The sequence below is a fragment of the Pan paniscus genome, chromosome 7 (assembly GCF_029289425.2).
Source record: "Pan paniscus chromosome 7, NHGRI_mPanPan1-v2.0_pri, whole genome shotgun sequence".
Taxonomy (NCBI): domain Eukaryota; kingdom Metazoa; phylum Chordata; class Mammalia; order Primates; family Hominidae; genus Pan; species Pan paniscus.
Window position 1 is genome coordinate 48,692,527 of NC_073256.2, and position 24,191 is coordinate 48,716,717.

Sequence of the window (24,191 nt, forward strand, 5' to 3'; positions counted from 1 at the left end):
AGATGGGGTCTCCCTCTGTCAACCAGGCTGGGGTGCAGTGGCACAATCGCAGCTCACTGCAGCCTCGAACTCCTGGGCTCAAGAGATCCTTCTCAGCCTCCAGAGGAGCTAGGTCTTTAGGTGCATACACCATGTCCACCCAAATATACATATATATATATATATGTGTGTGTGTGTGTGTGTGTATATATATATATATACACATATATATATTTTGAGACAAAGACTTGCTATGTTGCCCAACCTGGTCTCAAACTCTGGGCCTCAAGCAATCCTTCCACCTCAGCATTGCAAAGTGCTGGGATTACAGTTATGAGCCACTGCACCTGGCCTAAATTTCCAAATTTAGAAAAAAAAGTTCAAACCTAATAATGGATATAAGTCTGTAGTCCACATAACAAACCAATATGATAATGAGTTAGGTTTTGTTTTGGTTTTGTGTTGCTAAAGTTCCCATTCCAGGATCAGGTGGGTCAACTGAACATTCAATTTTGGGGTGTCTATATATAGAGCGTTTGCCATCTGGTTCATAGCACCTTGTGTTTTTATGTATCACTTTACTTAATCTTTGCTTCCACATCTAGACTGTAAACCTTAAGGGAAGAAACCACATCTTTTTCCTTTTTGTATCCTCAGTACCAGCAGAATAGCTTGCTAAAGTAGATACACAAATTCCTACTGCAAGTCACTGGGTATATCCATCCAAAACTTTAGAAAACATTTTATTATGGAAAAGTTCAAATGTATGCATTATCGATGCGTCATCTGGCACTTTCTAAAATGTTTCCTGGGTGTTTAAGGTGAAAGCCAGGGAAAGATGTCAGTTACATTTGTGCTTTCTCTTCACCAATAGCAAAAGCAGAATACAGTACACCATGGGAAAGACACTGTTGTACGAATTACAGAGCAACCAGAGAGAGGAGAGGCTCCTGACCTCCACAGCCAGCATGATGTAGGCAATGATCAACTGGGTGTGGGCCCAGGTGAGGGTTCTATAGAACAGCCTCATCGGCCAGGATCTGATAAACTCATTGGCAAAGGAGTGAATCAGGTAGTCAGCTTCCACCATCACGGCCCAGCAAACGAAACCAAACACCTGTCCTGGATGGAGTCCATGCCACCAGGCAGAGAAGGCAAATGTCTGCAACAACGGCCAAGCCCTGCTGTGCTGGAATACAAGCCGTCGGAGCCATCGGGCTGTGCTTTGGTTCCACTTTCTTGCGAACACAGATATCCTGTGGGTTCTTTCCAGAGTCCAGATGTCTGCATCGGGGACATATCCCTCCTCTCCAGGGCTCTGACCAAGCTCAGGCCCAAAGCCCGCTGCGTGGAGGAGGGAGTCGTCCAGGATCCAGTGGGAGTAGTAGGTGAGCTTGAAAAGCCCAGCTGTGGTCCACACGACATAGATGCACTCGAATTGCTGGCAATCAGTCAGTCCCGCTCCTGCATCCACCACCCTGCTCACTGCCACGTTTAGGCATTCTAGTCCAAGAATCTGCAGACACCTCCAGCTCAGAGCCCAGAAAGAGTGTCTGGGATGCAAAGCACTGGACCCTTGAACACGAGCCTGAAATCGCTGGAAGGAGCACAGAGAGCCTCCCAGGAGAGCAGGGAAAAAGAGCAAGTAGCTGAAATAGGGCAGTGCCTTACACACATGCTCAGACAAAGAGCTCCTGCTCCTGAAGCCTCCAGATGCTGCCTCCACTTTCCCCTCACAAATGTCCAGAGAGAGGGACGTGACCCTCTGGGTCAAGAGCATGAGAGAAGAAAGAGTGATGCAGAACCTGCAAGATAATTTTTTAAAGAACATAAAAACACTCTGTATTTATTCTCTCTCTCTTATTCCAGTCTGTCATACATGATCTCACAGGAAATAGATAGGTCTGTACAGCTAAGATTAATCTCATGGCCTGCAGGACCCCACACAAAATAAATCTTAAAATAAAATAAATCAATCTTATTTTTTTTTTTTATAGACATGGGGTCTCACTATGTTGCCCAGGCTGATCTGAAACTCCTGGGCTTAAGCAATCTGCCTGTCTCGGCCTCCCAGAGTGCTGGGATTACAGGCATGAGCCACCGCCCCTGGCAATATTTATAGATCTTAAGTATACAGTGGAGCTTAAGTCTAGACTAATATACCCCATACTTTTAAGAATAGTTACCTCTAGGGAATGAAATTAGCATAAAAAATCTTTCACTTTTTGCGTTGTTTGAATTTTTTGTAATGATCATGTGTGTTTTATAAATAAGCATATGTATATCTGTATGAATATGTGTGTATATTTGCATATATATTTTTTGTTTGTTTTAAAGAAAAGGTTAGATGCACACATTTACACGCATGTTCAACTTGAGAAGCTTCCCAGGGATCTCAGAGATCCATCCCATCTTCCATCCTGAAATCTTCCATCCTGAATAGGAGAATTTGCCTGGGAAATTTTACTTTAACAGCTGAAGATTCTTGAATTAATTCAGAACCACACAATACTCCAATTTGAAAGTTGTGGGAATAAAAATGGAATCATGGCTGGGTGCAGTGGGTCCCATCACTTTGGGAGGCTGACGTGAGTGGAACCCTTGAGCCCAGGAGTTCAAGGCTGCAGTGAGCTATGATTGCACCACTGCACTCCAGCCTATGCATCCAAGTGAGACCCTGTCTCAAAAAAAAAAAAAAGAAAGAAAGAGAAAAGAAAATGAAGTCACTTGTGTTATAAAGCAAAACAAAACAAAACACTTCTGACAAACAGAGCCAGGAAAAGGTATGAAGAGAGGGTTCTCAATGCTTGTATGTCTGATAACAAAAACTACCACAAAAGACTGCAAAAACCACAACCTTGCATAACAACCATTGCAACCCTATACAAAAAAATACTTTTGTGAGGTCACCTGCCCAGCCACTTCCTGCCCAACCACAGACTGGCATCACCCTTGTCATTGAGCCTGTACTCAAAGATAATGATTTCAAAACAATTATGTAATGCTCCTTATTTTTCTCTTAAAAAACTTTCTCTTACCAGCTGGGTGTGGTGGCTCACGCCTGTAATCCCAGCACTTTGGGAGGCCGAGGCAGGTGGATCACGAGGTCAAGAGATCGAGACCATCCTGGCTGATATGGTGAAACCTCGTTTCTACTAAAAATACAAAAATTAGCTGGGTGTGGTGGTGCACACCTGTAGTCCTAGCTACTCGGGAGGCTGAGGCAGGAGAGTCACTGGAACCTGGGAGGCGGAGGTTGCAGTGAGCCGAGATTGTGTCACTGCATTCCAGCCTGGTGATAGAGTGAGACTGCATCTCAAAAAAACAAAATAAAAAAAACAAACAAAAACTTTGTCTTCCTTTACCTACCTGAATACACATACGATGGCACACATATTCCCACTATAATGCCCAATTCCTAAATAAGTATCATTTTCTTTTTTTATTTTTTTGGAGACAGAGTCTCACTCTATGGCCCAGGCTGGAGTGCAGTGGCGCGATCTCAGCCGCCCACTGCAACCTCTGCTGCCTCCTGGCTTCAAGCGATTCTCCTGCCTCAGCCTCCTGAGTAGCTGGAATTACAGGTGCACGCCACCACGCCCAGCTAATTTTTGTATTTTTAGTAGAGACAGGGTTTCGCCATGTCTGCCAGGCTGGTCTTGAACTCCTCAGCTCAGGTCATCCGCCCGCCTCGGCCTCCCAAAGTGCTAGGATTACAGGTGTGAGCCACTGCTCCCAGCCATAAGCATCCTTTTCTTTTTTCTTTTCTTTTCTCTTGTTTTGTTTTTCCTGAGACACGGTCTCACTCTGTCGCCCAGGCTGGAGTGCAGTGGCACCATCCTGGCTCACTGCAACCTCTGCCTCCCAGACTCAAGTGATCCTCCCACCTCTCCCTCCTGAGAAGCTGGAACTTCAGACATGCGCTACCACGCCTAGTTAATTTTTGTGGGGTTTTTTTTTTTTTTTGTAGAGATGGGGTTTCACTATGTTGGCCTGGCTGGTCTCAAACTCCTGGCCTCAAGTGATCCACCCACCTCAGCCTCCCAAAGGGCTGGGATTATAGGCGTGAGCCACTGCGCCCGGCCCCATCATTTTCTTTTAGGGAGACTCTTTCTATTTGTTATTTAGGGTGACATCAGGCAGGATCACGTAAATGGGGAAATTAAACATTAGAGATGAAAATAAGAGAATGATGAGGAACATTGTGGGAAATGTTGATTATAATATTTCCAAGAAAGGCCTACAAAGATTAGGATCAGAGACTTGGGAGAAATTTGCCGTAGAGGAAATAAAAACTCGGTAGTGAAGAAAAGATAGGAAGCTGAAGATTTTAAATACGAACCAGGCCCTGGCTGTAGGACTTTGCCTAATGTGGGATTTGTACTGAGGAATAGATCACAATGTGTGCTGAGCCATTAGCAGTTTGAAATATGGTCTTAACCAATCACCTGAGCTCTTACTGCTTCACCATCAAAGATCCCGCTGGCAAGATTATTGAGGAGAACAATGAATGAAAATTAGGCTGGGCACAATGGCTCACACCTGTAATCCCAGCACTTTGGGAGGCTGAGGTGAGGTGGGCTGATCACTTGAGCCCAGGAGTTTGAGACCAGCCTGGGCAACATGGCAAAACCCCGTTTCTATAAAAAATATGAAAATTAGCCCGATGTGGTGGTGCATGCCTGTGGTCCCAGCTACTGAGGAGGCTGAGGTGGGAGGATTGCTTGAGCCCAGGAGGTCGAGGCTGCAGTGAGCCATGAGCATGCCACTGTGCTCCAGCCTGGGCAACAGAGTGAGACCTTGTCTCAAAAAAAAAAAAAAAAAAAGGAAAGAAAATTACAATGACACACACTACAATCAGAAATGCTGTCCTGTGGAGAGAAAACAACAGTCTTCTAACTGCTGCTGTTTCTATCCATGTGTCTGAAGATTTAAGAAAAACTGACCCCATCACTTGACTGATTCTCACTGAAAGCAAGGTAGCCTCCAAATGCCACCAAACCCTGCTCATTCACTCTCTATTATGGACCAAATGTGCCCCCAGAATTCCTGTGCTTATGGTCTAACCCCAGTACCTCAGAATGTGACTGTATATGGAGTTAGGGTCTTTAAAGATGTGATTAAGGTTAAATGAGGTCATTAGGATGGGCGCTAATCCAATATGCACAGAGTCCTTATGAGAACAGACAATTAGGACACAGACACATGCACAGACAGAGGAGTGACCATCACGCGGACATACAGGGACACTGCCACCCGCAAGCCACGAGAATGGCCTCAGAAGAACCCAGCCCTGCTGACGTCATCATCAGTGACTTCCAGCCTCCAGAACTGTGAGGAAATGAATTTCTGTTGTTTGAGCCACCCAGTCTGTGGCACTGTGTGATGGCAGCAGCCCTGCCCGACTAGCAGAGCCCCCCATTCCAGGTCTGCTCCAGCCTGCCTCGCATCCAGCCAGATCCTGTTCAACTTGCCCTCCCAGCCCCATCAGGCCCCAGCTCCCTACTGAAATCCTGATTCACTCCATCCCATTTGGTACTTCCTACGCCCCACCCACCTGCCATCTTGCCTTTTCCTTAGAGCAGCCAACCTGAAGCCTTTGGTGAAAATAGTCTCTCCCCCCCAACTTTTTTTTTTTTTTTTTGAGACAGTGTCTCCCTGTCACCCAGGCTGGAGTGCAGTGATGCGATCTCCTGTCTCAGCCTCCCGAGCAGCTGGGATTCCAGGCGTCCGCCACTATGCCCAGCTAATTTTTGTATTTTTAGCAGAGACGGGGTTTTGCCATGTTGGCCAGGCTGGTCTTGAACTCCTGGCCTCAAGTGATCTGCCTGCCTCGGCCTCCCAAAGTGTTGGGATTACAGGAGTGAGCCACTGTGCCTGGCTGAAAATAGTCTTTACAGGAAAATTAAAACAAAAAAAATTTCTAGGTATAGTCAGGAGGATGGCAAAGCAAGTGAACCAACCGCAGGCTAGAATCAGATAGGTGACCGCCTGGAGCATCACAGCCTCTGTGCTCCAAGTGACCCTGAAGCCAATTGTGATCACCAGAGAGAGCCAGGAACATGAGATCTCCAGATCACAAAACAATGTTTCCCCTCATCTCAGGGATCTTGCTGATTCATGACAACACTTCTCTAGACTGTAATTAGCTCTTGATTTCTGTTTTCTAGATGGGGTGCCTACCCTTCTTCAGCAAGATGGGAACAGCTGAGTCTGAAGGAAGAGAAACACTGACACAGCAGGTGCCTCTCCCAGCAGCCGCCATGAGAAGATTGTTACCTGCAAGCAGAGTGTCCACTCAACCCGTGCTGAGGCTGGCAGACAGTGCTGAGTCACTTCTGGGCAGGCCTGCTCTGTGGGCTCTAGGATTCCTGCTTTGCCCTCCCTCTCAGGCACAATGACAACTACTGCTCAGTGCCAGACACTGCACCATGTAGGCAACACGTGGCAGCGATGATTAGTCACAAAATCATATTTATATTCATTCTAATGAAACTGCCATTGCAAAATTATAACTGAGACAGTGAAAGAAGTCTGACCTAACCAACTCCATCTTGCTTCTAACCTCCAAGCTGTCCTTGTTCATTCCTGGGACTCATTTTGGGAGGAACTTAGTTAATAGCTTACAGTTTAAAACAAAGACAATCACAGACCTTTCCCAAAACAAACCCCCTTCTTGCCTGGAAACTAGACTGCCTTTGTAGGATTAACAAATTAGCCGAAAGATTAGAAATTATGGTTTAGGAGTCATGCAGCTGGAGATGACAAGATTCTGACACTCCTCCAATTGCTCCTGGGGATAACATTACTATTCTAAGGCCTAACATCAGTGCTTGAGATATTTTGCAGACCTTGCCCTTGACGGATCAGCTGGTACTACCCAGATCGATAAACTGGCTCGTCTTATCTTGTGGCCCCCACCCAGGAGCTGACTCAGTGCAAGAAGACTGTTCTGACTCCCTATGATTTCATCTCCAACCCAACCAAGCAGCACTCTCAACTCACTGGCCTCCCCCTACCCACCAAATTATCCTTAAAAACTCAGATCCCCAAGTGCTCAGGGAAACTGATTATGATTACCCCAAAGCTTGGAGTAATAATAAAACTGGCCTGTCTCCCGCACAGCCAGCTCTCTGTGAATTACTCTTTCTTTACTGCAATTCCCCTGTTTGTCTAGGCAGTGGAGAAGGTGAACCCACTGGGCGGTTACACTAACATTCACAACAATCTTGCAACACAGTATTGTTAGCCCCATATCTTTTCCAGAAAAAGAAATGAGTCTGAAAGAGGTAAAATGACTTGCTCAAGGTCACACTGGTCAAATGTGGAAAAATTAGGACTCCAACCCAACACCCAGGTTCTCTCTGCTACCACCGTGGTGCAAGCAAACTGTAGGTGGGCTGAGCATGACCAACGAACAGGCTGCTTACCTCACAGAAGGAGGCTCATGCAGATAATACTCAGTGTAGTGCAGACCTAGGTGACACAAGGTCTGCCAGCTCATCTGAAAGCAGAAGGTCCACCTGTGGACTTGCTGAGGGGCCAGGGAACAGAGGAGAGCCACGGCGCAGACAGCAGGGGTGAAGACGAGCACGGCGTAGGAACCCATGGCAGCCACGGCCAGGGCACCTCCTCCAGCCAGGAGAAAGAGGTACCTGAAAGAGAAGGGACACCTTGGGGAGAATGACTTAGAACCGCACAGCAAAGGAATTACTGCAGATGTCACTCCAGGGAACCCGATCTGGTAGGCCCCACACAACACCTAAAGTAGCCGTGCTGTTTGCACTCTGGGGCCTTCCTTTTGTTCTTCAGAAGAAAAGAATCACGGGAGAAAGAGCCAGGGTAAATTTGTAAATTTCCACCTTGGAGACAAATCTGTTTTTTTTTTTTTTGAGACAGGGTCTCTCTCTGTCACCCAGGGTGAGTATAGAGTTGCAATCATGGCTCACCACAGCCTTGACCTCCTGGACTCAAGTGATCCTCCCACCTGGGAGGGACTACAGGCATGCACCACCATGCCTGGTTAGCTTTTTATTTTTTTAGAGATGGGGTCTTGGTGTGTCGCCCAGTCTCAAACTCTTGGCCTCAAGCGATCCTCCTCCCTCGGCCTCCCAAAATCCTACAATTGCAGGCATGAGCCACCCCCCTGGCCTGGAGACAAATCTCAATTCCTGCCTTAGTGGCCCTGGAACCTCTCTCTTTGATGCCCTCCATTCAAGCGATTCCCTCCCAAGGTATTCCACCGCCTGCCCCTGACCGTCCTGGAAGTCTGGCTAGCAAGGACATCTTTGAAATCTCCTGGTACGTCATCTGACTGAAAAGTGCTGTGAACCTAGTGTCAAGGATCTAGAAGAGCGCCCTAGGCATCCTCTCAAGACAAGTACCTTCCTTTTCACAGGGTCGTGCTACCCGGAAGCATTCCAGAGGCTGACAGAGAAAGGAGACTCAACACTTCCCTTCGAAAAGTGAAAACTCAGAAAAATCTTTATATCCACCCTTCATCCTTACTACTGCACTTTAAGATCTTATGAGTTAGGATTTTGTTTTGTTTTATTAAAGTTTATACTTATTAAAGTTTAGGCCAGGCACAGTGGCTCACACCTGTAATCTCAGCACTTTGGGAGGCCAAGGAGGGAAGATCACTTGAGGCCAGAGTTTGAGACCAGCCTGGGCAATATAGCAAGATCCCATCTCTACAAAAAAAAATTTGTTTAATAGCCATGCATGGTGGCACACCTGTAGTCCTAGCTACTCAGGAGTCTGAGGTGGGAGGATCACTTGAGCCCATGAGTTAGAGGCTGCACTTGAGCGATGATGACACCATTACACTCCAGCTTGGGTAACAGTGCAAAATCTTGTCTCTTAAAAAACCCAAAAAGTGGTTACAGTTGATTATATCCTGTCACGAAAAATCTGCACAATCACCGCAGATGAAGTCATTGCAGAATCTTTTTTTTTCTTTTTTTTTTTTAGACAGAGTCTCGCTCTGTTGCCCGGACTGGAGTGCAGTGGCACAATGTTGCTCACTGCACCCTCTGTCTCCCGGGTTCAAGCAATTCTCCTGCCTCAGCCTCCAGAGTAGCTGGGATTACAGGCATCTGCCACCATGCCTGGCTAATTTTTGTATTTTTAGTAGAGATGGGGTTTTGCCATGTTGGCCAGGCTGGTCTCTAACTCCTGGCCTCAGTCTTAGACGCTGTCTTGAACTCCTGGTACAGTCTTAGACACTGTACCTAAGGTGATCCGCCCACCTCAGCCTCCCAAAATGCTGGGGTTACAGGCATAAGCCATCGCGCCCGGCCATTGCAGAATCTGGACTCTTTTTTGTCAGCACCAACACTGGCTTTTGGGGCCCCCTGACTTTCTTCATTCTGTCCTTGCATTCCTTTTGCTGTTTTCTTGAGGTCTTTTTCTCTCATCTGGGCTATGTCTTGCAAGTTTATGCTTGGGTTCACTTTTCTTTACATAATCCAGGGAATCATAAATCATGCCAGTTATCTTGCTACAACAAAATGGGGTCAGAATCTAAATACAAAGACGATCTCCATCTTATATATCATGTCCATGAGATCTTGTACATTTTGGCTAGTTTTTCCCAAATTTCTTTCTTATTACTGTTGCCTTCCCAGAGTGAAGGATGACCACGACCGTATGTTTCCACCAAAGTTGTCAGTTGATTAAGAACTCCTTTGAATGGGTAGCTGCTGTGTCTTTCATGATAGTGGCCAATTTTCAGGTGGCCAGGGAGGAAAAGAGCAGTGTTTTGTCTTGTTTTTGAGACAGGGTCCCTGTTGCCCAGGCTGGAGTGCAGTGGCACGATCATGACTCACTGCAGCCTTGACCCCCCCGGCTCAAGAAATCCTCCCACCTCAGCCTCCCTAGTAGCTGGGACTATCGACACGCACCACCATACCCGGCTAATTTTTTTTTATATTTTTTGTAGAGATGGGGATTTGCCATGTTGCCCAGGCTGGTCTTGAACTCCCAGACTCATGCAATCCTCCTGCCTCAGCTTCTCAAAGTCCTGGGATTACAGGCATGAGCCAGGGTGCCTGGCCAGTGTTTTTTTAATGTTGTAAAATACCCACATTGATGAAATGGTTTGTGAATCATGCCTCTCTCAGAAGCCAAGGAGATGCGGATCTGCAGAGGCCTGGGAAGCTTCACATTATGCACACTTGGTTCTTCCTTCTGCATTATATGGAGGCTTGTTTTTTAATTGGTGCCTAGTTAATAAAGCTGAATGAAGGAGTCAGAAAAAGTGTGGAATAGCTGGGCGTGGTGGCTCATGCTTGTAATCCCAGCACTTTGGGAGGCTGAGGCAGGCAGATCACTTGAAGTCAGGAGTTCAAGGCCAGCCTGGCTAACATGGTGAAACCCTGTCTCTACTAAAAATACAAAAAAAAGTAGTAGGGTGGGGTGGTGGGCCCCAGTAATCCCAGCTACTCGGGAGGCTGAGGCAGGAGAATCGCTTGAGCTCAGGAGGCAGAGGTTGCAGTGAGCTGAGATCGCACTGCTGCATTCCAGCCTGGGTGACAGAGAGAGACTCCGTTTCAAAAAGAAAAGAGAAAAGAAAAGAAAAGAAAAAAGGACTCACTGGTCCTTTTGACTCACTGGGAAAGCGATTCAAAGAAGCCTAGGATTTCTCTACCAGCTCAGAACCAGGAAACACCATTGCAAGGCAAATGTGTGTCACGGCTCCGGGCACAGTGCCAAGTACAGGTTAGCAAGAACCACTTTTTTTCTTGCGGGAGAGTGTTAAGTGTCTCAGTGTGAGAGCATCTATGACTCAAAAGCCTGGGCCATTCCTGTGCTTCTCTTTGAGCCTATGCTTGGGGTGACTTCCCCCCTCAACACCCCAGTTAACATTGTGGTCCAAGCCTTCACTTCCCTGCCATGGGAAAACAAAACGGGGAACATTTATCCTTTACACAGCAACCCTCCCACCCACAGGCAACTCCCCTAGGAGATTTATAAACATTAAATTATCTGTACATGGAAAATGTAGAATGTGTGACTTAGCGATTGCTTATTTCATTCTAGGCATAGTGCTAATAACCCTTTACGAGAAATATATTTATTTAATACTTAAAATAACCCCATGAGATAGGCATTATGTTTTCTGTTTTACAGATAAGAAGAGGGCATTTGGGTGAAGTATATTGACATACACAAGGACACTTAGTTAGGTGAGGGAGTCAAGACTCAACAGGCTGAATCCAAAGTGAGAAGTCTTTTTTATTTTATTTTTATTTTTTTGACAGAGTCTGTCCCTGCTGCCCAGGCTGGAGTGCAGTGGCATAATCACGACTTACTACAACCTCAACCTCTTGGGCTCAAGGGATCCTCCTGCCTCAGGCTCCTAAGTAGCCGGGACTACAGGCATGTACCACCACACTTGGCTAATTTTTTGTACTTTTTGTAGAGACAGGGATTTTGTCATGTTGCCCGGGCAGGTCTCAAACTCCTGGGCTCAAGCTATCCACTTGCCTCTGCCTCCCAGTTACTGGGATTACAGGTGTGAGCCACTGCATCCGGCCAGAAACTGAGCAATCTTCACCCTAAGATAACTCGATGAGGATTAATCCTTATTTTTGCACTCAGGTTGCTTTATTGTTTTGAGAATCTTTCTCAAAAGGAAACTTCTTTACAGCTGTCCCCCAACTCCAATCTCCATAAGTGAAGTTAAGGGCCATGAGACAGTTGTGAACACGTGATCATACCATTGTTTAATCAAATTCCACAATCCTAACTGATCGTGAGATACAGCTATATTTTATTTAAGAATCCCAATATATAAAAATCCTAATTCCCAAAATAAGTGAATTATTAGGAAGTGGCCCTTTGGCAACAGATTTTCACTTTACAAAAGGACATTCCACAAAACCTTGTTAAAAATAGGGACTGTCAGGGAAAAAGGGTTGAAAAACTAACTCTTGGGTACTGTGCTCACTACCTGGGTGATGGGATCAATCATACCCCAACGCTCAGCATCACACAATATACCCATGTAACAAATCTACACATGTACCTCTTGAATCTAAAATAAAAGTTGGAATTATTTTTAAAAATGTATTTCAAATTAGCTGGGCATGGTGGTGTGCACCTATAGTCCCAGCCACTGGGGAGGCTGAGGCAGAAGAATCCCTTGAATCCAGGAGGTGGAGGTTGCAATGAGCCGAGATCGTGCCACTGCACTCCAGCTTGGGTGACAGAGAGAGACTCTGTCTCCAAAAATATATATAAATAAATAAAACAAAAAATGTATTTGCGACTTTTCAATTTAACAGAAAATCATGTAGCCATGTTAACAGTACACTCACCATTTCTGTTCTATGCTCAGTTAAGTTCTTGTCTTTGACTATGTTAAAAAAATAAAATCTTATATGAGCAATCTAAAAAAATAGGTGCTGTTTCTAATGTGTTGAGGTTATTTGATATTTAAAAAATCATTACAATCAAGTCATCACATCTCTAGTGACAATAATTTTTGAACTTCAAATTATCATATAGGTTATCTGACAAGATTCATTTTGACTCATTTCTCTGAGAATTCATATAAAGGCACTTTAAAAATCACATTTAGTTATAATAAAACTTAGACTGATGTAACTTCATATAAAATTTAATTTGATTGAAAATGATAAAATTCCATAAAATTAGGACTATTCAAGAATATCTGAGATCCATGGTTGACAGAGATGTATCCATTTGGAGAATTCCTGTACCATCGCAACAACCATCTCTCCTGAGAGTTTATTTTCATCCATCTGCCATTTAACGTGAACCCAGCAAACCTTACGTCAGTGCAGGAAGGATGTGAATTTCCAGTTTAGTTTTACTCTATTATACGTATTCATTATCAAACAATCAATAATCAGTGACAGTGAGAGTAAGTTAAAAACAAGTGTAATTAATATATTGTAATCTTCACATCTGCAGCCTACTCTGCTTTTTGCCCTACTATAGTATTTCTGAATTTTTTTTTTTTTTTTTTTTTTTTTAGATAGAGGCTTGCTCCATTGCCCAGGCTGGAGTGCATTGGCGCCATCTCGGCTCACTGCAACCTCCACCTCCTGGGCTTAAGCAGGTCTCCTGCCTCCCTCCCGAGGAGCTGGAACTACAGGCATGAGCCACCATGCCCAGCTAATTTTTTTTGTATTTGCATTAGAGACAGGGTTTCGCTATGTTGGCCAGGCAGTTCTCAAACCCCTGGCCTCAAGTGATCTGCCAGCCTCAGCCTCCCAAAGTGCAGGGATTACAGGCGTGAGCCACCACACCCAGTCACTATAGTATTTCTGGATGTAAAAGTAAAAATAGCCATCCAGCCTACCTGGCACGAGTGGAGAATGAATCCATGATGCAGAGATAATTGAAGAGAAGTGCAAAGGGAAATGCAGCCCCCTGGTAAAATGATACAGGATGGAGAAAGAACAGCCGAAGCCACTCCATTAGGAACCAGAACAAAAGAGCCTGTCTTTTCCAGTGTCCTTAACTGATGCCTTCCTCCAAGAGTAATCTCAACCAGGCTGTCTCTGGTCTTTTTATCTGGTTTAACGGGGCTAGGGTGAGCAAAAGGCAAACAAAAGCTCTGGAGATAAGCAGAATAAAAACTGGCTTTCTGATTGAGGAACTGCACTATGGAAACCAAAACACATTTTGGTGTAACATTAATCATGACATGCACTAAAAACATTGCTTTTGGAAGTGTGGTTTTGTTTCATTGACATAGTATACTATTTACCTTTCCAGTCATCATGCTGTCATATTTTCTTCACTAAGTTAATGAAAAATCTCATTTCCCAACTGTGGACAGACAACTCTGTGGACTGAAAAGGGGAAACAAGTATGTGACCAGGAGGAAGGGAAGCAGGTTCTTTTCTTTTTCTTTTTTTGAGATAGGGTCTGGCTCTGTCACCCAGGCTGGAGTACAGTGGCACAACCTTGGCTCACTGCAACCTCTATCTCCCCAGCTCAAGTGATCCTCCCACCTCAGCCTCCTGAGAAGCTGGGGCTACAGGCATGTGCCATCATGCCCAGCTAATTTTTGTATTTTTTTTGTAGAGATGGGGTTTTGCCGTGTTGGCCAGGCTGATCTCAAACTCCTGGTGTCAAGCGATCCTCCTGCCTCAGCCTCCCAAAGTGCTGAGATTATAGGCATAAGGAACTGCACCCAGCTGGAGGCAGGTTCTTAAAGCAAAAACCAAGATTCCCCTTCCTCACCACAACTCTCCTCCTTATGCTACTTTTTTTTCGTATCAGTACCTCTTATGTATCTATTTCTCAATTCATTTTCCTGCCCCCTTTACAACATGAGCTCTACAAGGGAAAGACTTTGTTTTGTAGATTATTATATCCCTAGCACATAGAACACTGCTGAATACATACTATATACCCAGTAAATATTTGTTTAAAAGATTTTGAGGAGGCTGGCTGCAGTGGCTCATGCCTGTAATCCTAGCACTTTGGGAAGGCGAGGTGGGTGGATCATCTGAGGTCAGGAGTTCAAGACTAGCCTGGCCAACATGTGAAACCCTGTCTCTATGAAAAATGCAAAAATTTAGCTGGGCATGGTGGTGGACACCTGTAATCCCAGCTACTCAGGAGGCTGAGGCAGGAGAATCACTTGAACCCAGGGGGCAGAGATTGCAGTGAGCTGAGATCATGCCGCTGCACTCCAGCCTGGGCTACAAGAGTGAAACTCCGTCTTGGAAAAAAAAAAAAAAAGGTTTTGAGGATATCAAAGTGTAGAGGGGAAACATTTCAAGAGACTCTTTTCTTGACAAGTAATACAGAAGAGACTTCCTAGAGGCAAGACATCTCTTGGCTAGTAGCCATCCATCTCCTGAGCCCAGGGCATTCCAGGGCTGTCCCTGATCAGTTGTTTTGCCTCTCCAAAGGCACTTGCATGAGCAAGTTGTCAATAAAGGACAGGAACATCTGACATGAGCATCTTCAGGGCAAGGACCATCTTTTAGTGAGAGACTGTATTCGTCCATTTTCACACTGCTATAAAGAACTACCCAAGACTGGTAATTTATAAAGGAAAGAGGTTTAATTGACTCACAGTTCTGCATGGCTGGAGAGGCCTCTGGAAACTTACAGTCATGGTGGAAGGCAAAGGAGAAGCAAGTACCTTCTTCACAAGGTGACAGGAAAGAGAAGTAAGAGCGCAGGAAAAAAACACCATTTATAAAACCACCAGATCTCATGAGAACTATCATGTGAGAATGATCACGAGAACAGCATGGGGAAACCGTTCCCATAATCCAGTCACTTCCCTTCCTCAATATGTGGGGATTACAAGTGGGGATGAGATTTGGGTGGGGACATAGACCCAAACATATCAGAGACTGCTCTGCACAGAGAAGAAAATCCAAAAGAATCTTATTGATTGGGGAACTTTGAGCAAGTCACATCACCTCTCTGGGACTAAGCTTCACCTTAAAACTAGACATAATTATGCCTGTCTCAACAGAACTGTTATGAAAATCAGATAAAGCATGTAAAAGCATGGCATATAAAGCTGGCTGGTTGAATGTAGCTGAAGGTAAAGTGATTGAATAATTAACATTATGAGCATTATTGGGCTACCACTTTATGACAGACTCTTTGCTAAGCACTAGGAATATGGGAATGAGTAAGACATGGTCCCTGCACTCATGTTGCTCTCAGTCTACTGGAGAGACAGAAATGGAAATAAATACCTTTCTTAATGAACTGTAGGTGCACAGATGTATGGTAGGGGATAAAGAAAGAAACAATCACCTGCAGAAATAGGGAATCAAAAAGGATTTTGGAAGAGTGGAACTGCTTAAGTTGGCTCTCTATGAAAGGATGTTTTCAAGCAGATGGGTGGCTTATTCTAGGCCACAGAAGGCACAAAGTCTTAGGCAACAATAAAACAGTTAATGGGAATGCCGAGAGTAGTTTGGTCGTGGAGACCCTAACCCAGCAGCACTAGAGGAATTAAAGACACACAAACAGAAATAAAGAGTGTAGAGTGGGAAATCAGGGGTCTCACAGCCTTCAGAGCTGAGAGCTGAGTGCCTCAAACAGAGATTTACCCACATCTTTATTGACAGCAAGCCAGTGATAAGCATTGTTTCTATAGATTTTAGATTAACTAAAAGTATTCCTTATGGGAAATAAAGGGATGGGCCGAAATAAAGGGATGGGCTCTGGCTCGTTATCTGCAGCAGGAGCATGTCCTTAAGGCACAGATCGCTCATGCTATTGTTTGTGGTTTAAGAACGCCTTTAAGCAGTTTTCCACCCTGGGTGGGCCAGGTGTTCTTTGCCCTCATTCCAGTAAAACCACAACCTTCCAGTGTGGGCATCATGGCCATCACGAACATGTCATAGTGCTACAGATATTTTGTTTATGGCCAGTTTATGGCCAGATTTTGGGGGCCTATTCCCAACATGTCCCCCTTCTTTGATTTACAAAGCAATACAAGTAAAAGCAGCTTTGTCACAGTGAGCTACTTCTCACAGGAGTCAGGATATGCATCTGCAGACTACACAAAGACAAACAACACAGATTAAAAGCACAATCATCATTGAAATCACAGAGCATCCAAGTGTTTTTATCCATTTTAATGGGTTCCTAGCTGCCAATCTGTCTGCAGCTCCTTCAAGCACTCCAGTTCCTGGCATTAACGTCAGGTGTGCCTGGGATGCTTTAAATATTTGTTCTTTTAATTTTGTGATATCCAAAGACAAGTTTGTAGAGTGTCCTTCTAGATGCTTTTTTATTCTTTCCCAAATTTTGATCTTATTAAGAGCTATTAATTGTTTCCACAAATCCTTATGTTTAGCTCCTACAGTGGGCCATATCATTTGAGGTTGAGGTGCCACTATACCACCATGGTTCCAGATAATAGGAACTCTTGCCATACTTCTTACTGTTTCTACCATCTGACTGTTTTGTTCAGACCAGCTGAATATAGTGTGGCCATGGCACGCAGACTGAGAGGTGCAATTCAAGCTAAACATCCCCTTAGGGGACCAATTAATAATGATTCCATAGGAATCGTTGCACAGCACCTCTGCCTGTTCTGCAATGCAATCTTCCCAAACAAGTATGTCCATTAATTCTGGCCAGGTCCAATTCTGTTTACAAATAGGTGTTTGAGGGTGGTATGCCTCAATTATAGGAGCAGATTTATTATGGTAAATACTGAGGTCAGAAAGCATGTGTAACTGTGTCATAGACTGATTACATCCAGGCATTATTGCCAGCCAAGATTGATAAATATGCCCAATAAGTATAATTGTTCTTTGTGTCAGCCCTTGTTGAAGGAATACTTACGGCAATGGTGATCACCACATCATAGCTACCATTAAATTACTCATTGTGACTGGTTGTCCCGCTTTTCTCAAGTTTTCTTCTGCCATCTGTGACAGCTTCCTGATCTGTCCTCAGGTGGGTGGCTGTGTTTGACGGGTGTTGCTCATGACAACTGGGGTCCTCCTCAGCATCAGTCTCAACATGGCTGTAATCAGGGGGTCCTCAGGATCCTCCCGGAATCTCTTCCTCAGCATCTAGTTCATGATAAGTTTTCAGGTGTCTTGATGGTATCTAAATCGGCTGTTGATTTGGTCCTGGAGAAACACAAGCATAACCTCTACCCCAAGTTATTATTTTAAGGTTGTATAACTGAATTAATGGCTCTTAAGTCAGTTAACATTCTCCATTTACCTGATTTTTTCTTAATTACGAAAACTGGAAAATATTGGAGCTATGTGCCCGTTTTCTAATTGTTCAGTAACGAATTCCTCTAAAGCATCAAGTTTCTCTACTTAGCGGCCATTGTTTTATCCAAATTGGCTACTCTGTTAACCATTTTAAATGTACAGATTCTGGAGGCTTAACAATGGCCACCATCAAAAATGATATCCTAAACCTTGGCAGGAACTTTGTCTTTCCACTTGAAGCAGTTCCTTTAAACCTTGCAAACTTTTTCCTAGTCCCATACCAGGGACATACCCCATTTCATGCATCATATGTTGACTTTGAGGGCTATATAATTGTTCAGGAATTAGAACTTGTGCTCTCCATTGCTGTAACAAATCTATTCCCCATACATTTATAGGTACAGAAGTTATAATTGGTTGAATAGTCCCAGGTTGTCCATCGGGCCCTTCACAATGCAAAATATAACTACTTTGATATACTTCAGGGGCTTTACCAACTCCAACTATGTTAAATTGAGTGGGTTGAATTGGCCACGCGGATGGCCAGTGCTGTAGAGAAATGATTGAAATGTCCACTCCTATATCTACCAAACCTTTAAATTTCTTTCTCTGAATAGTTATTTCACAGGTAGGACATTTATCAGTAATTTGATTTATCCAATAAGCCGCTTTGCCTTGCTTATTTGTGCTTCCAAATCCTCCAGTTCATTTAATTCCATTTTTCCTCATTCCCACATACGGCACAATCAGGAGCTGTGCTCTGTGTTCTCCTGGCTCTGCTTTCCAGGGAACAGAAGTAGATATAACAATTTGAATTTCCCCATTGTAATCTGAATCAATGACTCCTGTTTGTACTTGTACCCCTTTTAAATTTAAACTAGACTTTCCTAAAAGTAATCCTAACATCGCTGCTGGCAAGGGTCCACAGACTCCTGTTGGGACGTTTTGCAGGGGTTCCCCAGTCAGAAGGCTCACAGCTTTTGTGCAGCATAAATCTACTGCGGCACTACCGGCTGTGGCAGGGGACAGACATTGTATGGGGTGAGGGAATGGCCTGAGCCACAAATGCCCTGGTTTGGAATGGGGCCGGGATGGGCCCCTCAGGGTATTTCCCGAAATTGGGTTCCCATCTTTATCAAACTTAGAATGACACTGGTTAGCCCAATGTTTTCCTTTTTGCATTTTGGACATACTTCAGGCTCAGCAGTTTTCTTTTTTCCCCCATCTGGTGGCCTGACTTCCTGATTTTTTCTACATTCTTTTTTAGTATGACCATGCTTCCCACACTTAAAATAAGCTCCAGGAAATGGAGTATTTCCTTTATCCACTCTCAGTCCTGCCATTGCCTGTGCCAACAAAGTAGCTTTATGCAGATTACCTCCGATATCATCACAGGCCTTGATATAATCAACTAAATGTGCTTTCCCTCTAATAGGTTGCAGAGCAGCCTGGCAATCGGGATTAGCATTGTCAAAAGCTAATAACCGCAACACTTTATCTTGAGCAGCCGAATCTACAATTACCTTTTTAAGAGACTCCTGTAACCGAGCTATAAAATCCTCATATGGTTCTTTTGGTCCCTGCTTTACAGCACTAAAGGAAGGTTATTGCTCTCCACCTGAAGTGATTTTTTTTCCCAGGCTCTAATGCACACTCCTCTAAGCTGTTCTATGGCATCATCCTGCATGACCACTTCTGCATCTAAACCAGCCCAGCCGCCGACCCCCAAAAGTTAGTCTGCAGTTATATTAATTTGAGGTTGGGCCTGGGTGTTGCGAGCAGCCTGAATGGAAGCTTCATCTGCCCACCAAGTTTTAAATGGTAAGAACTGAGTGGGATTTAGACAAGCTCGAGTAAGAATGTCCCAGTCAGTAGGACTCATCCGACTGGAAACAGCAACATTCTTTAACAGTCCCATTACAAAAGGAGAACCTGGTCCATACTGATTAATAGCTTGTTTAAATTCTTTGAGTAATTTAAAAGGAAAAGGCTCAAATGTAGCTGTAATATTTCCCTGTTGATCAGGTGGGTGTATTCTAACAGGGAACTGCCAAGCCTCTATATCACCCTCTCGTCTAGCTTGCTGAATTCCTGCCTGAATAGAACTGAGAGTGGTCGCTGGAGGCGCTGCTCGAACAGTCACTGGGGCAACTACTTTTCACTCAGTGTCCTCCAGAAAAGAAAGATCTGGAGGGTGAGGCCACTCTTTTTCTTCAAAATAATAATGAGGGGGTGCAGAAGGGTAGGGATGAACCTCTCCCTCCTTTGCCACTTTAGCTTTAGCTGGCAAATAAACCTGCTCTGTAACCTCTTCTGTTATTTCGTTATACTCTCCTTCCTCATCATCAGTGTGAAAAGGTTCCAAAGTGGAACGAACCAGAGCCCACACTTGTCCCATTGTTACCCTGATGCTTCTGAGCTCCCCTTCTTACCCACCACGGGGATTGCTTTAAGCATACTTGGGTGTCCTCCAGCTTAGTTCCACATTCTCCAACCATTGCTCTGACGACCCTTCGACCTGGGTTTGAGCCCCAACGTATGGGCGCCACTTGCCAAGACCAGCTTGGTCCTGGAGACCCTAACCCAGCAGCACTAGAGGAATTAAAGACACACACATAGAAATATAGAGTGCGGAGTAGGAAATCAGGGGTCTCACAGCCTTCAGAGCTGAGAGCCTCAAACAGAGATTTATCCACATATTTACTGACAGCAAGCCAGTGATAAGCATTGTTTCTACAGATTAACTAAAGATATTCCTTATGGGAAATAAAGGGATGGGCTGAAATAAAGGGATGGGTTTGGCTAGTTATCTGCAGCAGGAGCATGTCCTTAAGGCACAGATCGCTCATGCTGTTGTTTGTGGTTTAAGAACATCTTTAAGCGGTTTTCTGCTCTGGGTGGGCCAGATGTTCCTTGCCCTCATTCTGGTAAACCCACAAACTTCCAGCGTGAGTGTCATGGCCATCACGAATATGTCACAGTGTTGCAGAGATTTTGTTTATGGCCAGTTTTGGGGCCAGTTTATGACCAGATTTTGGGGGCCTATTCCCAACAGGGAAGAAGAGGGCTCCCTAAGGAACTAAATAAGCCAACATCATATTAAACATATTGAATGAAACCAAATCCCACATCAAATATAATTTCTAGGTATAGAAGAGTTGAACTGCAGTTGATTAGTTAAGAAAAAAGTTGCTTTGTAGACATTGAATTAAGTATGTATGTGTGGGTTTGGACGCGGTGACTCATGCCTGTAATCCCAGCACTTTGGGAGGCAGAGGCAGGTGGATCACCTGAGATCAAGAGTTCGAGACCAGCCTGGCCAACATGGTGAAACTCTGTCTCTAATAAAAATACAAAAAAAAAAAAAAAAAAAAAAAGCCAGGCATGGTGGTGGGTGCCTATAATTCCAGCTACTCAGGAGGCTGAGGCAGGAGAATCACTTGAATCCGGGAGGCGGAGGTTGCAGTGAGCCGAGATCACGTCATTGCACTCCAGCCTGGGCAACAAGAGTGAAACTCCATCTCAAAAAAAAAAAAAAAGTATGTGTGTATTTATTTATTTTATTATTGAGACAGGCTCTCGCTCTGTTGCCCAGGCTGGAGTGCACTGGCGTGATCTTGGCTCATTGCAAACTTGACCTCCCAGGCTCAAGTGATCCTCTCACCTCAGGCCCCAAGTAGCTGGGACTACAGGCACGTGCCACCACGCCTCGCTAATTTTTGTATTTTTTTAGAGACAGAGTTTTGCCATGTTGCCCAGGCTAGTCTCGAACTCCTAACTCAAACAATCCACCTGCCTCATCTTCCCAAAGAACTGGGGTTACAGGCGTGAGCCACTGTGCCTGGCCTTAGTATTAATTAATTCCTACCTGTACTGTTTACATTCTGGAATCAGTACATTTTATTTTCAGGTTTCAAACAGTTCGTTGATCCCCAAAAAGCCTATAGGCCCTAGACACTGTACCTAATACTGATAAAATGGTCCTTTATAAGTATGCCATAGAAGTCTTTTAAATTAATATAGATAGACATTGCTTGAAAACGGATAGGTGTTTACATGGTTGGCAGTGACAAAACACTCTAAATTCATACATATACTTATTCAACAAGTTTAGAGGAATATCAACCATGCACCAGGCACTGTGGTTGGTGCTGACTAAAGAGTGGGAACAAAACTCACATGGCCCTACCTGCATGGAACTTAAGTCTTTGGAGGAAATGGTAAGATAAGTAAGTATAGCTGGTGATGAGTGCAATCCTTACCCCACAGAGAAAATTATTAGAATAGGAAGGGTAGCCTATTTTTGATTAGATGGTGCTATGGTCTGAATGTTTTTGTCCCTCCAGAATTCATATGTTGAAATAAAACCTTCAAGGTTCTGTCCTCTCTGCCGAGCTTCACATCTGATATTTTATTGACTACCTGGCAATTAAGAGGTGGGACATTTGGGAGGTGATTAGGTGATGAGGGCTCTCATCAGACACAGAATGTCCAGCACTTTGATCTTGGACTCCCCAGCCTCTAGGACTGTGAGCAATAAATGTCTTTGTTTATAAATAACAGTAATCGCACCTATCCATGGTTTCATCTTCTGTGGTTTCAGTAACCTGTAGTCAACATCAGTCCAAAAATATTAAATAGAAAATTCCAGAAATAAACAGTTCGTGAGTTTTAAATTGCACACCATTTTGAATAGCGTGATGAACTCTCGTACCATGCTGCTCTCTCTAGGCAAGGACATGAATCATCCCTTTGTATCCACACTGTTGGTACTACCTGCCCATTAAAACCTTCTCAGTTATCAGAAACATTGTTGCAGTATCACAGTGCTTGTGTTCAAGTCACTCTTATTTTACTTCATAATGGCCCCAAAGCACAAAATAGCAATGCAGTTGATTTGGATCTGCCAAAGAGAAACTGTAAAATGCTTTAAGTGAAAATGTGAAAACTTCTTGATTTCCAAAGGAAAGAAAAAAAACTATATGCTGAGGTTGCTAAGATCTATGGTAAGAATAAACCTTTTACCCATAAAACTGTTAATGAGGAAAAGGAAATGTGTGCATAGTATATAGAGGGTTCAGTACTATCTGTGGTTTCAGGCATCCACTAGAGGTCTTGGAATGTATCCCCCAAGGATAAAGAAAGACTACTATACCCACTCTAAGGTATAACTGTCCCTCAGTATGCTTGGGGAACTGGTTCCCGGACACCCTGATGCCAAAATCTGCAAATGCTCAAGTCCCTGATATAAAATGGTGTAGTATTTGCATATAACTAACTGATGCATATCCTCCCATATCCTTTCAATCATCTTTATATTATTCAGAATATCTAATACAATTCCTACATATCACTTCATTCATGTGGCTTCAATGTAGCACTTGGCATGCAGCAAATTCAAGTTTTGCTTTTTGGAAACTTGTGTAATTTTTTTCCCCCAAATTTTTGATCCAACATGGGTTGATGTCAACCAGCCACAGATGTCAAACCCACAGATACAAAGGGCCAACTGTATTTTGTTATAGCAGCCAGAAAGAACTAAGACAGTCAAGGAGGGTTTCCCTGATTGTGATGGTCAGTTTTTTGTGTCAACTTGGTTAGGCTACATTCCCAAGTCATTAGTCAAACACTAATCTAGATGCTGCTGTAAAGGTATTTTGTGGATGTGATTAAAGCCCATCATCAGTTCACTTTAAGGAAGAGAGATTATCCTAGCTAATCTGGGTGGGCCTGATTCAATCAGTCGAAGGCCATAAGAGCAGAGATGGGCTTCCCTGAAGAAATTCCTCCTGTGAACAATAGCCTCACCCCTTGCATGAGAATTCCAGCTTAGTGTACAGATTTTGGACTTGCTTAGCTGGGGCTCCACAATCATGTAAGCCAATTCCTTACAATAAGCCTTTTAATATCCATCTACTACTAGTTCTGTTTCTCTGGTTGGAAACTGAGTATGTGACATCCGAGACATAAAGGGTCAGAAGGTGTTAGGGTGGGGGCAAGTGGAGGCGGTTGGGGGTGGAGAGTCAGCTTTGCTTTTTTGGAGAATGAGGGTGTGATTGAACACATAGAAAGAGGAAGAGTGAAGTAGGCAGGGGCTGGATGTAGCTCAGAGATAGGTTATGGAAAGCAGTTTGGATTTCAAGAGGAAGGGGAAATAAAATAACTGACTTTGGCTCTTATTTTTAATTTTTTTCCATTTAAAAAAATACATTATAGAAAAAAAATATAGAGCCGGGATCTTGCTGTGTTGACCAGGCTAGTCTCCAACTCCTGGCCTCAAGTGATCCTCCCATCTCGGCCCCCCAAAGTGCTGGGATTACCGGTTTGAGCCACGCACCTGGCCTCAATTTGTCTTTTAAAGGATGATTTTGACTACAAGAGAACTACTTGGATCAGGGTTGGGGGTGGGAGATGAGGGGGTGTGATTTCAGAGGCCAAGTACAGAATGAGTGAACAACTGGGAGAGACACATCGGCTGAGAGTAGAGAGATGGTCGGGTAGACAAAAGTGTAA

General features: G+C 44.1%; 1 protein-coding gene across 1 annotated transcript; it reads right to left on the reverse strand.

Annotated features, from left to right (window-relative positions):
• Window positions 1-358: 358 nt before the first annotated feature.
• On the reverse strand, window positions 359-14,982 carry MBOAT4 (membrane bound O-acyltransferase domain containing 4). The gene is made up of 3 exons (XM_003830771.4): window positions 13,313-14,982; window positions 7,410-7,634; window positions 359-1,784 (listed from the first exon to the last, which is right to left on the reverse strand). Exons 1-3 carry the CDS (start codon window positions 13,429-13,431, stop codon window positions 821-823), a joined length of 1,308 nt encoding a protein of 435 aa, XP_003830819.3. The 5' UTR covers window positions 13,432-14,982; the 3' UTR covers window positions 359-820.
• Window positions 14,983-24,191: the final 9,209 nt, after the last annotated feature.